Source organism: Pomacea canaliculata, linkage group LG10, assembly GCF_003073045.1.
Source record: "Pomacea canaliculata isolate SZHN2017 linkage group LG10, ASM307304v1, whole genome shotgun sequence".
Lineage (NCBI taxonomy): Eukaryota > Metazoa > Mollusca > Gastropoda > Architaenioglossa > Ampullariidae > Pomacea > Pomacea canaliculata.
The window spans coordinates 15,236,184-15,251,797 of record NC_037599.1 but is presented as its reverse complement, the minus strand read 5'-3'; the positions used below and the strand labels follow the sequence as shown (position 1 = coordinate 15,251,797).

At 42.1% G+C, this 15,614-nt stretch overlaps 2 protein-coding genes across 3 annotated transcripts; one reads left to right on the top strand and one right to left on the bottom strand.

The window, feature by feature from the left end:
• Nucleotides 1–1,837: 1,837 nt before the first annotated feature.
• On the top strand, nt 1,838–7,237 carry LOC112573350. The gene is made up of 9 exons (XM_025253634.1): nt 1,838–2,711; nt 2,936–2,999; nt 3,290–3,653; nt 3,773–3,991; nt 4,260–4,346; nt 4,787–5,152; nt 5,510–5,728; nt 5,874–5,960; nt 6,140–7,237. Exons 2-9 carry the CDS (start codon nt 2,964–2,966, stop codon nt 6,298–6,300), a joined length of 1,539 nt encoding a protein of 512 aa, XP_025109419.1. The 5' UTR covers nt 1,838–2,711; nt 2,936–2,963; the 3' UTR covers nt 6,301–7,237.
• Nucleotides 7,042–15,400, bottom strand: LOC112573351 (glyoxalase domain-containing protein 5-like). Of its 2 annotated transcripts, none has more exons than XM_025253635.1 (4): nt 15,159–15,400; nt 8,437–8,559; nt 8,112–8,267; nt 7,042–7,883 (listed from the first exon to the last, which is right to left on the bottom strand). In XM_025253635.1, exons 1-4 carry the CDS (start codon nt 15,201–15,203, stop codon nt 7,749–7,751), a joined length of 459 nt encoding a protein of 152 aa, XP_025109420.1. In that variant the 5' UTR covers nt 15,204–15,400; the 3' UTR covers nt 7,042–7,748. The 2 variants fall into 2 exon arrangements, with proteins under 2 accessions (XP_025109420.1, XP_025109421.1); XM_025253636.1 differs by lacking the exon at nt 15,159–15,400 and adding an exon at nt 10,082–10,289.
• Nucleotides 15,401–15,614: the final 214 nt, after the last annotated feature.

The window sequence follows — 15,614 nt, the reverse complement described above, 5'->3', positions numbered from 1 at the left end:
AAGTCCGTCTATCCATCTATAAATACGTGCGTTCATACACAGACATTACGATAAACGAGTATTTAGTGCTGTCTATCATTATCCCAGCCACACGCAAAAGCAAGCTGACATACACAACCTTTAATAAAGACAGCAGCAAACATAAACATGCACAAAGGTGATCATCTACACTCCAGCAGACACCCCCCATGCTCCCATGATATGATTGTCACAAACCTGTTACTACATACTCATAGACTGTACATGTCTCACCTACATGTCCTGTGTCGCGCTACGACGCCGACTGCACACGGGAGTGGGGATGGGGTGGAATGGGGAGCAGGGCTGCTGACTGGTTCACCCGATCGAACTTCTGTCATCGATCAGCACATGAAAGACCTCTCGTGGCCTCACGACCATGGGCTGGCACTCGCACCCTCTGTGTGGTGTATGTGTGTGCGTGCGTGCATCAGGCGGACGTGCGCCGATTGGGTGTAAATTGGGAGGAAAGTAGGGTCGGTGGCTGGGTTGGTGATAGCACTGCCATCCAGCTCTTGTCATTGTCTGCCAGCCTGTGGTGTAGACCCCCTCACTTACTTACTCCACCCACCCCAAGTCTTTATACCACCTACCCCTTTCTGCAAGCACACACTGTCATCCCATCCACCCCTGCCTCACTACCTCCCGTCAACATCCCCCTCACCAACTCGTGTTGTATCCCTCTCTCCCTTCTTGTTTGTCCGTGCAACCTTCTGTCAGCTGACGCACGACAAGAAGCTCTCTCTCTCACACACAGACAGACACACATTCACTGGCATCAGAATCACAAACTACTGTTACACACTTACATGACACGAAGTGTACACGTGTGATATTAGTGCCTCAAACCTACTACTACACCCGTACATAACACACCTGAAGTGCACATTAGTGTCACAAAACTACTACATGTGTACAAGACACTCATGAAGTGTACACATCTCATATTAGTGTCATAAGACTAATACACATCGTGCAACATTCATTGTTAATACGCAACATCAACGCAACCAAGATCACTTCACCCCGAGGTTCTCAACCTGCGGCGCGCGCGACGTGTTGACGAGGGTTGTGAGAAGGTGGTCATTTTTTATAAAAAAAGTCTCTCATATATCATATCGGTATTAGTGAAATTAGCTTGCACTGTAAAATTAAATTATACTTAGATGAAGCATTAACTTATATTGCTAATTTTGCACGTATATTGCTACTTTTGGGTATTTCGACAGGTGTCCGGATACGCGTTTGAATACCTCATCATGCCCAACTTCAGATACAGATATTTGAACACGAAAAGAAAATTCTAGAACCGGGCTAAGAATCTGTGAAAGTTTTCCTTAATTAAATGAGTGACAGGTGGTCCATATTTGAGCATTGATCAAGTGAAAACGACATTATTTCCAATGTTAAAAAAATTGAATTCTTAAATTAAGAAACATCTTTTCACTTTCCAAGTCCCTCAGACCCCCTAGCGGGACAAGGGACGCAACTGTTTTCGTCTGGGGAGCTTCACAAGTAAAAGCTTGAGAAACGTGGGCTTAACGTCTTAATTTGCGACACACACACAAACACAAACGCACAAAAATATGCATACACACAAACACGCCATTATGAATACCCCCAAACACACACGCCCACAAACAAACACACACTCTCAAGCGCGCGCGGACACACACACACACTGACACCCCCTACCCCACACAAACCCCCATACACCCACACCCACACAAACCCCATACACATACATTCCCCCCCCCCCACCTAAACCCCCATACATATACATTCCTCCCCCACCCACAAACTCCTACACACATGCACGCATGCACTCATCGCCACAGTCTCGTTTATTCACAAGAACATTATTCATGACTGTCAACCTTCGGTCATCACTTTGTGTTCGTGTGTATTATATTTCTGTGGCAATTTTTTTTTTATATAAAAGTTCTTCCATCTTTCACTTGATCATTCACGTTTCAAATCCCATCAAGTGAATATTTTTTTTTTTTTTTTTTAAACCCGATTGTCTCGCTAACAAATAATTTCTACCAAGTCATGTTTCCTTTTCCTGCACAGGTGGGCAGCTTGACAGGACCCCTCGCTGGTCCCGAACTGAGGACTAAACATGGCCAACTGCCCTCAGTTGTGTCCTACACAATGGTGCTGACGACACTCTAGGGTCAGCAGTCCAGAGATGCTCCAGTCCTACAGGTATACGATGTGCCGAGGGTGATGGGAGTCTGTAGGACCTGTGATATTGTTCATCATTGTGCGAGTAATGTATGATCGTCTTATGCCATCTGTTGTACCTTTATGATGTCATTATAAGTCATCTTCAAACAATTCATCTTAGAAGTCGCTTGGATGTAATTTTCAGCTTGATGGCAGGATAAAACAATAGCGATATTGTCAAAGATCGCTGCAATCCATTGGAAGAATGAATTTTAAATTTAATGAAACGAGGCAAGCTGTTGCAGGTGCACAGTTTTCAGAGCACGATGACAAACAAAATAATGGAGTCATATCAATGCAAGCCAGAGATGTGAGGATTATGCTGTGGATGCTGATGCCATCAGAATGTTCACAAAGTGAGGTCATCAACCCCCCCCCCCACACTACAGGTGAGCAGGCCATAAATTGGGGCCGAGTCACAGCCGGCCGGTCACTCGCACCACACCTGGACTCGACGATTCCTGGTAGGATGCGCAATGACTTTGCTTTCAGTTATTTTCTGCTTCCGAAGTCTTTCTGATTTTGTAGAGCGTTTCTGATTTGGGAAAAAATTATCTGAAATATGTATAAAAATGCTTCTGATTAATGTTTGTGGCAATCTAGTCTGCGTGTGATGATGTGTGTGTACGTATTTCGTTCGTGAGACTGACTGACAGACTGGACTCCTTTGCTGTTTGTTTGCTTTCAGTTTCGACTCGCCGATAGCTCGTGTCACGATGCCCACCACCCTCGGTCAAATCTTTGTCTCCAAAGTAAGTGGAAAGTTTTCTCGTCTACATCTAGTGTCCTCTGCTCTTGTTACCGCTATTATTTGCAAAATGTTTTTGAACTTTTCTGTTCTGAAGCTTCTATACATTTCATATTAAAAGGTGTATTTTTGTTCTTAGTAGTAGTAATAATAATATTATTATTATTTTGAAACAGGTTTGTATGAAACAACTATTTGTGCATTCAATGTCTTTCTGATGTTGATCTCAAAACACCTTATAACTGACTAGAAACACTTTATATGCTTAACTGGTTAACTTGGTTTCTTACTCAGCTGGAGATAAAGTTGAAGCCGGTGGACATGAAGACCTTGCCGCCACTCAGCGCATTGATAAAAGACTTTGACACCCTCGGCACTTCGCCTTGCCCTCAGCTGGACTCCAGGAAGGCCTCCACCTTGCAGCGGGTGGCACTCATGCTGCGAGAGGGCAAGGTAGTCGGGGTACCCACGGACACCGTTTACGCTCTGGCGGCCTCGTGCAAGCACCCGGCCAGCATCACCCGTCTCTACCACGTCAAGGGCCGGCCCCCGGAGAAACCCATCTGTCTGTGTCTGGCCAGTCTCGACCAGCTGGCCGCCGTCAACCCACCATTCAGTCCACTTTTGTGGGAATTCATGAGGAGTTGCTATCCGGGAGGTGAATAGATCGGCCTTCTAAATCATTTTCTAACAGTTTTTTCTCCCAAAATAATTGTTACTTACATTCGTCTTATGAACATAACAGTGCAGCATTAACTACTCTATTGTCAATGCCAGGCATCAGCTGCGTGGTACCTAAAGGCGACTGGCTGCAGCGCCTGGGACTAGGGGAGGCCGCGGACCTGCTGGGTAACAAAGACAGCATTTGCATTCGTGTACCCGACTGCGCTCCCTTGGCCTACATCGTCAGTCTGGCCGGCCCTGTGGCCGTCACCTCCGCCAACATCAGCGGCGGCGAGGACAGCATTCACCACAGCATGGTTGTTGACACCCTGGGTATACCCATTATCTCTTGTAGTGCTTATCTCTTATGTAGCAACTGTCTCCTTAAAAGTGATAATAATTTTCGTGGCGATGATAATAGCTGTGGTGAAGATAGTTATGCCAATGATTTATCTAGATTATTATTAGCAGTCGACTACGACATTAAATACAAGCAACAACAAAAAACAAAAAAACAACAAAACAACAAAAAACCAACCAACAAACAAAAAACAAACAAACAAAATGCTTTAGCTTATTTAATGTTCCCACGATCTCACAGGGCACAAGATCGACGCCATGGTGTGTGACGGTGATTCCAAGCAGCTGCAGCCATCCACTGTCGTAGACTGCACCAAGATAGATGAAGGCGAGTACTTTATAATACCAGATGCTCAATAATTCGTTATCACAGAAGATCAGCCCCAGTGCTCTCCGAAAGAGAAAAGAATGTTTCTTCAAGGGCGGTGACTCTCTTACCTTGAGGAATCAACTTCACACACAGAAATCTGTTTGGGGCCGCGACAAAATCGTGCTCAGAGAAACCCGACAAATGCATTTACTTCCAGAAAAATGAAGTCACATGTGAAGTACCTCTCTATGACATGTTATGTACTTTGCATAATCAAAGGAATGTAGAATGTTGCTTGTTTGTTGTTGCATCTGACCAATCCACTTTAATGTATTACACTTATCACCCAATGACATAAATGTTTTACAGTTATTAAACAGAAAGAGAAATTTGAATAACAAAGCGGAAAATCGTCGATAGCAGCACATAAATATTATGAACGTGTTTCATGTGAACAGGCGTCATCACCTTTTTTCGCGAGGGCTGCACACCCATTGCCTACGTCACGCAACTGTTTCAAGAGGCCAAGAAGCGAGTGAGCGCAGCTCCCTGCCCGCTCCTGCCCTCACACCAAGCCTCCACCTTGCAGCGGGTGGCACACATGCTGCGTGAGGGCAAAGTAGTCGGGGTACCCACGGACACTGTCTACGCTCTGGCCGCCTCGTGCAAGCACCCGGCCAGCATCACCCGTCTCTACCACGTCAAGGGCCGGCCCCCGGAGAAGCCCATCTGTCTGTGTCTGGCCAGTCTCGACCAGCTGGCCGCCGTCAACCCACCATTCAGTCCACTTTTGTGGGATTTTATGAAGCGTTGCTATCCGGGAGGTGAATAGATCGGCCTTGTAAATCATTTTGAAATGAAGTTCTTTTTCATATTCTCTTCCATAGTAACCCTCCACCGTTCTTCTCCCAACATTTTAACTTCTGTGGGATTTCATGAGGTGATGCTACCCGGGAGGTGAGCTTCTAATTAAATGGGTAACTTACACGTCCTCGTCCGTGTGAAGCTTAACTGCAGTTAGCATTCAGTTTTGGTGTAAGTCCTATGACCATCAAAATACAATAAAGACCAAAGTGCACATTGCCGAATATGTTCACGTACCTCTCTAATGGTTCTGTGCACGTGACTACTTCAAACTTCATTTGTTCACGGTTACTCTGAGCTGTTTGCCTTTGACACAGGTATCAGCTGTGTGGTGCCTAAAGGCGACTGGCTACAGCGCCTAGGGCTGGGAGAGGCCGCCAAACTGCTTGGCACCAAAGATAACATCTGCATCCGGGTACCTGACTGCGCTCCGCTAGCCTACATCGTTAGTCTGGCCGGCCCTGTGGCCGTCACTTCCGCCAACATCAGCGGAGGCGAGGACAGCATTCATCACAGCATGGTGGTCGACACTTTGGGTAAGCATGCTTCATGTCTTCTTTTGAATGGCTGCACTTGTATAACAACAGTTGGCTTTCTTTGGGGTAAATGTGACTCAGTCTCATGTCTAAATAAAGTGTGCTGATGTACTGACAACTAACATTTAAAAAAATCTTGTTTCAGGACACAAGATTGACGCCATGGTGTGTGATGGTAAATCCAAAGAACTGGCACCTTCGACTGTCGTAAACTGTATGAACATCGACAAAGGTAGGTGCTGCTGCTCACAAGTAGACTACTCTATAAGTGTGACAATCCTTCCACTGATAGTAAAGCATCACATGTTAGCGGGAAGACATTAAAGCTTACTAATTTAAATGATAAAACATTGAAGATGTTTATTTTAATTACTTAAAGTCAGATCTCTACCTTTATGTCCAATGTTACAGGCCACATCAGTTACCTCAGAGAGGGTTGCACTCCCGTGGAGTACGTAGACCAACTTTTCGAGAAGGCCAAGGCAGCTGTTCGGGAACGCAATGTCCGCGGTCCATCTGTTTTCTCAAGAAGCAAAGACTTCATCATTAGTTTGTCTGCCGACCGGAAGTGAAGGAATCGCCCCAACATTTCTACAACTGAACATTTCGTGGTTAGTCCTATCTTTCGTGGCTAGTGAGGTCGTCTGGTCACAAATTAGGGAAAAACTTTGAAATTTCGGACGTTTTTCCTTGATCTTATCAGAAGACCTGTCCATGCCCTCTTTACATCATTTTTGAGTGCTGTGGTTGTCTGGAGCAAGGTGTCAGCACCGGTGGGTGGTAAGGACGCAGCGTGTTCGTCTTTCGGTTTCGCGAGACACGCCGCGTGACCAGAACCTTACAGCCTGAGGTACCGGCTATGAGACACAGGAGTACCACATGCTTCTGACTGGCATGGCAAGAGCATCGATGTACAATAATATTTATTCCATCTGCTTTAAGAGGCGATATCATTATTTACGTTTAATTTCCTATGTTTAATGTATTATCTATATTGTACCCATTTTCACACAGAATTCTTCAGTCATTTACTAATCTTTGTAACTCGCATCATTTCTGACCTAAACACTGCCCTGTCACCATACCAACTAAAACTGAACATTTCTGTATTTTATCCACTGTGAAGATAATTTACTTCATAATTTTATAACTGGTCAATAAATTCGTGCAAATGTTTGGTATTTACATTTTTCCAAATTTCTTTATACAAATAAATTAGTATGTGTTCGTTTTCTTTGATATTTTAATAACTGATCGTGAACATTGAAAGAAAACTACGCAGTTATGTTTAGTAAGACACAAACCTTCAGGCACACATTTTGCGAAACTTTAATGTGAACAATACCTAACAGAAGTATAAAATGTGTACAAGGAAAGAAAGGATTTTTTGTCCATAACTCTCGAATAAACAGTCTGAACGTAACATGGCTTTAAAAGCTATAAACTTGCTGTTTTACTGAAAGACAATTCATATCCGGTATGTTGATAAATATCTTTACAATGGTCTCGTTAAAATATGTAAACAAAAAAAAAATCCCCACTGGAATCAAAATAAATTCTAAAAGCTGAAATCGACAAGATTAATGAACATCTTACTGACAGTAACGAGTGGAATGTTGAGTTATTGACTAACATAATGATTAACTGAATTATTATTGATTAATTCTAAAGGATTCTCTAGTATTCTACTAACTACATTTTTCACTTGCACTGTGCCTGCCGCAATGAGGCTATACGACACTCTTACATACATGGACTTTCAGAAAATCCCACAGTATAGATGCACATCACAAAATAATCCTAAAGTAGCTTCTATGTGTCCATCTAATATTTTACAGGGAAGTTTTATGTGTCAGTCCTGTGTGCATCCCATAAAACAATCATTTTCCGCTACATCTGAGTCGACCTCACCTGAATTTACTGTGTACAAGTCTGAGACTCGTATTAGCTATTGGGTAATCTTGATACATTTAAAAAAAATCGTAAACATTCAGTCATTAATGGTCATTCTCTTCCTGAATTATGTGTCGATGTTGCTGGCATAGTTGGATACCTCGATGAGATTATTGTCCGGATCTCTAACATAGACGGACCTGATGAGGCCAATGGCCCCAGTTCGCTCTACAGGCCCTTCCTCCACAGGTACGTTGCAAGCCTGCAACATAGTTAACGGTCTGTGACTCAAACTCCCCCAAATAACTTTGATGGTGCTGACAAGGATGAAGAAAACGCCCACGCTGATATCCGACAATGAAAAGATTAATATAATATACAACAGTTTACAGCATCCGCTTATTCTGAATTTCCAAGAACTGAAACTAAAAATATACTCAACTGACTTTCTCGTCTTTCTCTCTCACACACACACAGACTCCTCTCTGACCTTTAGATGGTCCAGGACATCCTCCAGGCGGGTGGAGGTGATGAAGCAGACGTCAGCGGAGCCTGGCGTGGGCCAGCAAGCTTTTGGCTCGAATTCCTTGCCCTGCTCGTGCAAGTTGATTTTCTGCTTCCCAAAGTTGAGGGCCCGCCGCCCGCCCTGAAAAAAAAAAAAATGGTATTAACCACAAGTTCTGGCTCCCTGTAGAAATAGTTTCTGCAGATTCCTTTTGAATGTAACAGTTTGTTTGTGACGTTTAACGTCGGAAATGGTTCAAAGTGCAGTTCCTGATTTTGATCAAGTACTTCAACCGTGATAAACTCCTGACCTTAAAGGTCGTCACCTCCATGCCCAGCACGCGTGTGTAGAAGTCCACCGTGGCATTGATGTCCTTCACAGTGATGACAAAGTGGTCCAGGCGTTTGATTTTGATGGTGGGCCTCACGCTGCTCTGCACAAAAAGAGTAGTTTGTCAGCCCCTCACCCGCTGCAGACACCCTGGTACGTGTGACAAAGACACTAAGTACACCCAGGATGATTTTAGGTTAAATTTAATAATGCATCAAAGTGTAGTCTCCACACGACAATATTTAATACTGTCAGATGTTCGCCACCCGTATAGACACGCTTCAACAAGTGATGATGCTTATCAAGCCCAGAATTATATGAGAGTATATCTATTATATATATATAGTATATATATTATAATATATATATTCCACACAGTGGAAACAATTCACACGTTGGTCAATAGCAACATGCAGGGAGAGGCGATGAGCTCAGCCACGTGTGAATGACCACCAAAGCTTGACATGTTCTCACTATAATTACTGTGTGCTGTCCTTTTTTTTTTTAACTATACAACATTACTTTAAATGGCATAAAATATAAAAGTTTTTTTAATATAGCGTTCTCAAATTATTATTGTAGGTTTTATATAAAATGTTATTATTTCTGCGGAATTATTTACTCTTTTTTGCCGACTGTCAGCTAGGGCTTATAATGAGTTTACACAGTGTATCATGACTGTCAGCAGCACACAGTGTGACGAATGACACTGCTGTAGTGCATAATATGGACCTTGATGGCCTAGTCATGACTAGGAAGGCTTGAAGGCAAGATAACCGACCTCGCACACAGTTTGTAGGTGTACCACAGTGGCAGATGCCATTATCTCTTACTACACAGTCTCGACTATGCCCTGCCCTTCAATGCAATAAGAATTTGTTTACCTGTCTACAAACGTTCATTTGCACGTGTGATGAAATATCGGAAACACACACAAATCTGTTGGGGCCTTGTGTGTGTGGAGGGGGAGAGGGCAGGGACAGAGGGGTGTACACAGAAATTCTTTATCTATCTTAACTTCATTTCTTCTCTCTCTCTCTCTTCCGCCGTCCCCATGTGTAAATCCGAAACACAGTCCTTAGCTTATTCATCTGACTCTCTGTTACAAACATCTTGGAATGAATGCATCATTCGGGCAGCACGAATGGTTAAAAGTTTAATTAAGATGCACACATTGAAAGAGGTATCAGGTACGATCCTAGCGAACAGAGCAGGGTGCGGGTGGAGTTTATGCCGTTAATAAACTGCCTTTAATGAGCCGAGTAATTGAAATATTAGGTTGTATTGCACGTTTGCATCGGTTAAAATTAGGCCCGGCAGATTGGTCCATGTGCCAAGCGAGTAAAGTATCTTTAATTATGATTATTTTTCTGTGGGCAATTTTTAATCGCATTTCACATACACTTATTTTCTTTTGAGCATGTCCAGCCACACAGCCTAAAGTTCCTAAACTGTCATAGGACTCGTGGTTAACAAGGCGATTGACATAGGATCGTCGAATGAACAATCCCTAAACTAATTATACCAACCTAAGTATAATAAACAGCAAATCACAAACTAAGCTGTACGTGAACTCGATACGACGACGACATCTGGAATGAAACGCCAGAGAGAGCTTCACTGACCTCCATGATGTTGACGGGGTGACGGTGGCTATCTACACTAGTATGGCGGCAGGCGACCTCAGGCTGAGACTAGCTGGAGGTTGTGTGTGTGCGAGGCACCGACTCCCAACTCTGGGACCGCCGTGTGCAGTTTATGTGATCCGTGCAGCCGACCAAGAATGTGCACGATTTCACGACCTCAAATTGTGTTTGTGTTTGTGCACGTGTCACGTGACCTCCGGCTGCGTTCAAGACTGGCGTCAACCATCTCGGCATTGCATTCGTGAGTACGGGATTTACCCCTCGAAGAGAATCACAATGCGAAAACTGTTATCTGAATACTTATTAAAAAGGATTTAAAAAAATTATTTATGTGCAGAATAATACATAATAAATCTTACGGATTTCAGACTCTAATGTTTGAGAACAACGGAGAATGTATACCGTGTACCTCAACAGTGGTTTTTCAAACCTCTAGAAACATTTATTAAAAGACAAAAAAACTAAATTAAAATGACATAAGAGTTATAACAAATTATTAAAAATAATTCTATTCCCATCATTTACAAATAAACTGATGCGATCCGGGACGACTTAGTGGCAGTGGATATGTTATTTTTTGTGAACCAAAGCAGAAAGGGCCTGGCGTGTCCCAAACCTTTGTTTGCGGATCACACACGCTTGTCGGTGCACGGCGCCAGTGAAACCTAGGGTGTCAGCTCGGTGCTGGGTACATAGAGCATTCCACGGGGATGCCATATTGCCTGGCCCTAACTTTGGTGCAAACAGCGGTAGGCGTGTCAACCAGTTTTTGCAGCCTCGGCATAACTTAAAGGAATAGGTTCCGATGTTCTCAAACATCAATCAGCTTCGGCACACACTCCGTTGGGCGCATCCTGCGTCTAAACATAATGGACACCAAAAACTACATGCAATGCTGGTAACCGCTCATTTATACTATCTAAACATCCTTGATGTTTTATGCTATCTAAACATCCTTGATGTACTGCCGCAGTGAGATTATTTGCAATGATGGTTGGGTTAGTGAATGAGAATATGCTTCCACCATGTGATGATTCCACACTGTGAGGGAATACTACGGATAGCTGACAAGTGGGACAAAACAACTGATGACCAGCCTTGTGGACAGTTGTCATGTTTGTCTCATCAAAGAATCCTGACACTTTTCACTGCAGAGACGACAAATGTTACCACTGCACTAGAGTGATGATAATATAATAATAGTAAATGCAAAATTTGTAAAGCACATACTCACATTCCTAAGAAGTATGCTCTTAGCGCCTAATAACAAGAACGAAACATGGACAGTATACAAGGGCCAGGAAAACAAACAAATAACATGTGAACTATAAAAGAATCAACAACCATATTAAATGAAGAATAAAATCAAATACAAAAAAAAAACCACAATGTGGAACAAAATAACAAGAACAAGAGGTGAGAGTATCATGATATTGGAAAAGGAAGGGTGTGAAAAAGGACTCGCATTATGGGAAAGGGTGCTAGGAGTAATGTTTACAGAAGAGGTGCGTTTTCAGTGCATATCCAAAGGATTCAATAGTGGGTAGGTGGCGGATACGGAAAGGGAGAGAGCTCCATTGTTTTGCTGCACAATAACTAAAATTCCTGTGGCCATATGTTGTTGGTCTGGTGACAGGAAGATATAAATGTTACCACTGCATTATAATGACGAAATGGGTGTTACCAATGGGTTGTTGAGCTCAAGTGACGATAAACATATTACCAATAAGCTACAGTGACATTATGAGTGTTACCACTGGACTATTGTGCTTAGGGAAGACAAGCCGCTTGTAATCACGTCATCACTATTAAATGGCCTGATAACACATCAAAATCCACATAACATGACAACAGAGGATATGCCTGTAGTTTCCACTGCAATCCAACCTAATTAGCTTCTCGATGAATCAAACCCTATTACTACAAGTCCACTGATACCATAAACTACACTGCTTTGCAGTTACATAAAACAAAGTCATTACAAACCTGCCAACTACACAAACTCTGGGACAGCAAACTATTACTATGCTGACATGTCTCTTGATAAACATATTTCTCACATCTGTCGTTCTGCATACTATGAGCTCCGGAAGATCAGCTCCATTCGTCATACTCTGTCCATCTCAACCACCAAAATTCTCATTTGCTCTTTTGTTCTGTCTAAGCTAGAATAACTTCTTGATAGCTGTCCACAGTACCTCTTTGATAAGCTTCAGAAAGTCCAGAACTCAGCTTCTCATCTAGTTTTCCAGACTTGCAAATCTGAACATGTAACACCACTTCTTCACTCTCTTCATTGGCTACCAGTTAAAGCTAGAATAGACTTAAGGCTCTCAACTCTATGCTATGGATTCTTTGAAGGCTCCTCCCCTCCACTACTTTACTGAAATCTTGTCTGTCCACACTTCTGCCCGAAACCTTCGCTCCTCATCACTCTATCCCTCCCTCCTACAAAGACAGTCACATAGGGACGTTCTCCCTCTGTGCTGCTAATCAGTGGAACCCTCTTCCACATCACATTTGCCACTAAGAGTCCAAGGCTACATTCAAATGCTCTCTGAAAACATATCTGTTCATTAAATGCTATCCCTAAATTACTTTTCTTAACTCCCTGGCAATCATGTCTGCCATGCTAACCATCATGTAATGACTCCATCCTACACTGTTTATAGTATCTACATCCACATATGAAGGTCCAACATATTTATCCAAATCGAAGCATGACCACAAAACATAAACAATATCACGGACAGCAGATCCCCTCTGCATATTAGGCGAAGGGACAGAACTCTTCTTTCTTTGCTTGATAAGTTCTGCTGGCCATGATCTTGTGTTAGCTTGAGGTGACCTAAGGTCACCAATTGTAGGTGAAAAATGAGGTAAGATAGTTGAGCAGTCTGCAGCTAGGGCGCCTGAAGAAAATGAAATTTGTAGAATTGAAGGCTTGCTCTCTCTCTCTTATGAACAAATGAGTTTGGAAAAAGCAAAAGAACTTTGTGTCAATATTGGTGTGCAGCTGCTTTCTGAAACTATACACATATCCAGGCACTTGTCTGTGTCTTTGCGCTGTTGATGACTACTAACTAGCTTATGCTGTTGTTGATTATTGGCTAATTTGTTTTTCTAATGAAAGGAATGACTGATGTGTGCTGTCATTCACACAAGTTTTTAACACCTTATAGTTGATGGCAATTCATCCGCAGCCTTTCTCTTTGCAAAGCAAATACCAAAATTAATCTATTTTCATGTTCAAATCTGATAATCACAACAAATTATTGTTGAATGTGTTATTTGATTTGAGGGGAGAAAGGGTGTAGTGTATATATATAGATAAAGAACTTATTCACTATAATCAACATATATACATACTCAGATATATTGATAGCACATGAGCACCTATAACTCTTATTTGTAGTTGCTCTTGCAGCAGGCCCGTTCTTATCCCCCGCGGGGCCCGAGGCATAGGGTATGTGCGGGGCCCTTGACACCACGATCGCCACGGTTGTTATTTAATGAAATGTGCGGGGCCCTAGGCAGATGCCTCGTCTGCCTGCCCCTAAGCACGGCCCTGTCTTGCAGATTAATAAAGTTGTATATATCTTTCGCCAAGTGCAAAATAGTCCAGTTCTGACCCTGACGCCAGCACAAATTCATTTATTTATTATTAAAATAACTATTATCCACACCCATAATATTGGTGATGAGGAGAAGGAGATGAAATATTGCAGAATCACATGCTGGCTTGACTGCCCAGTCTAAGTGCGACAATGTATATGAACATGAGACTCTGTATATGAGACAGCATATCAATGATAACCAGTGCACAATACTACAAAATGTACAAAAACATTAAATACACAGTAAGTCTGAACAACATAAGATATGCCATCAGAATTAAAACAAAAACAAATATTTAAATTAAGAATGAGCTTTATGATCTTAATTCGCATTATTTTGTTCCCTTTTCAGTAAGTGCATTCTGAATGTGTGAGAGGGTGAGCAAAAAAAAGCGTGTGTGTGTGTGTAAACAACTCACTAGTTTTAGCTTTTCTCCTTTATCAGTGCTGTCCCCATCCCCCAAGCTCTCTAATGCCTCCTCTTAGCCCTGACATTGTCATGCACAAACCTGTCTCCATTGGGCCCAACAAGGATTATGTCCCTTTGCAAATGTTTCAACAACCGCCTTGTCCTGCACAAAGTCACCCAACTCTCCATCTTTGTGTTTGGTCATCTGGCATTGTCCTTACTGGTTTTTTTTTTATTATTAATAAACCATATTATATCAGAACTTTATGTATGTTTAAATATAATGTCAAAACAAATTGTATTTTATTTAATGTGGTTTCACTGTGCTCGCTACCCTCTGGTGTGATGTACACCATCTGCTACAACCTATTTCACTCTGTTTATGTCAGCTTAAATAAATAGTCTTATTTTATTTTGACTTTACACCACCTGCTGTAAAGTGCCTTAAGCTTGCCCAACAGGCAGGGATGGGTGCAATAAAAACCAACTTTACTGGAACTGTGATATAGATAGGGGCATTTGCACCCTCGCTTACAGTTCTTCAACTGAATTGAGCAAGCTGAGAGCAAATATATGAACTACATGTCTTTCATCCTGCCATATATGACATTCTACATTCATAACATTTGCATGTTCTGTTGTGAGTGTCTGTGTGCTTGTAAGTTTTTATCAAGTACTTTGTGAGCTATATAACCTTTGATGGTGGGATAAAGCGCTCTCTAAATTGACTTTATTATTAATTGTATTCTCATTTTGTATTAGCACTTCAGATACGCATATTACATACACAAAACTTTTTCTTATCTTGAATGGACTGGTCCTTTCAGATTAATTGTCCAGTGTTGGGCTTGCAGATAACATTTTTGAGACAAAGTTCGTCTCATATTTTCTCTCTCTCGTTATAGTCTTAGTCTCCTAAATCACAAATAATTACTAAAAGATAGAAGACGTAACCCTAGGGATCCTCGTAAATAATGCACTGGAGTAATTAAACAAATGTGCATTCATTTACAGATATGAGCATACTCACAGTCGTGATCAGTCGCACGGTTCCAAGGAGAGCTCTGCCCAACATCTTCGCGACCTTACCTGGCCGATCACAGCAACAAGAGTCAAAATCCTTCAGTCACGGACATTCCGTCCGTGCTTCTTTGGCTTCAAGGAGGATACACACTTCAACCAATCCAGAGACTTTAAAATCTCTGACCAATCGATGTTGTCAGGGAATTCTTAGTGTAGCTATTTAAAGATCGAAGAGTTTTCCGCACTGACTTGTAAGGGAGATTATTCATATCTTCTTGACATCGCATCTGCATACCTTATATGTTCTTACCTAACGAGTTGCACATTGCATTAAAAAAAAGTTGATACAAAAATGTGCTACAAAAATGTAAGCAGTAGCCGAAAATATCACAGACCTAACACAAACCACAAGACACACTTTGTGAACAAACAGAAAATTCACGAAAAAGTACTCGATAAGAAT

Coding starts and splice junctions, on each gene's coding strand:
- LOC112573350 (XM_025253634.1), top strand. CDS start 2,964: ATGCCCACCACCCTCGGTCAAATCTTTGTCTCCAAA. Junction 5,729..5,873: donor CATGGTGGTCGACACTTTGG/GTAAGCATGCTT, acceptor ATCTTGTTTCAG/GACACAAGATTGACGCCATG. Junction 5,961..6,139: donor CTGTATGAACATCGACAAAG/GTAGGTGCTGCT, acceptor CCAATGTTACAG/GCCACATCAGTTACCTCAGA.
- LOC112573351 (XM_025253635.1), bottom strand. CDS start 15,203: ATGTTGGGCAGAGCTCTCCTTGGAACCGTGCGACTGATCACGACT. Junction 8,268..8,436: donor TGGAGGTGACGACCTTTAAG/GTCAGGAGTTTA, acceptor TTTTTTTTTCAG/GGCGGGCGGCGGGCCCTCAA. Junction 7,884..8,111: donor ATGTCCTGGACCATCTAAAG/GTCAGAGAGGAG, acceptor ACTATGTTGCAG/GCTTGCAACGTACCTGTGGA.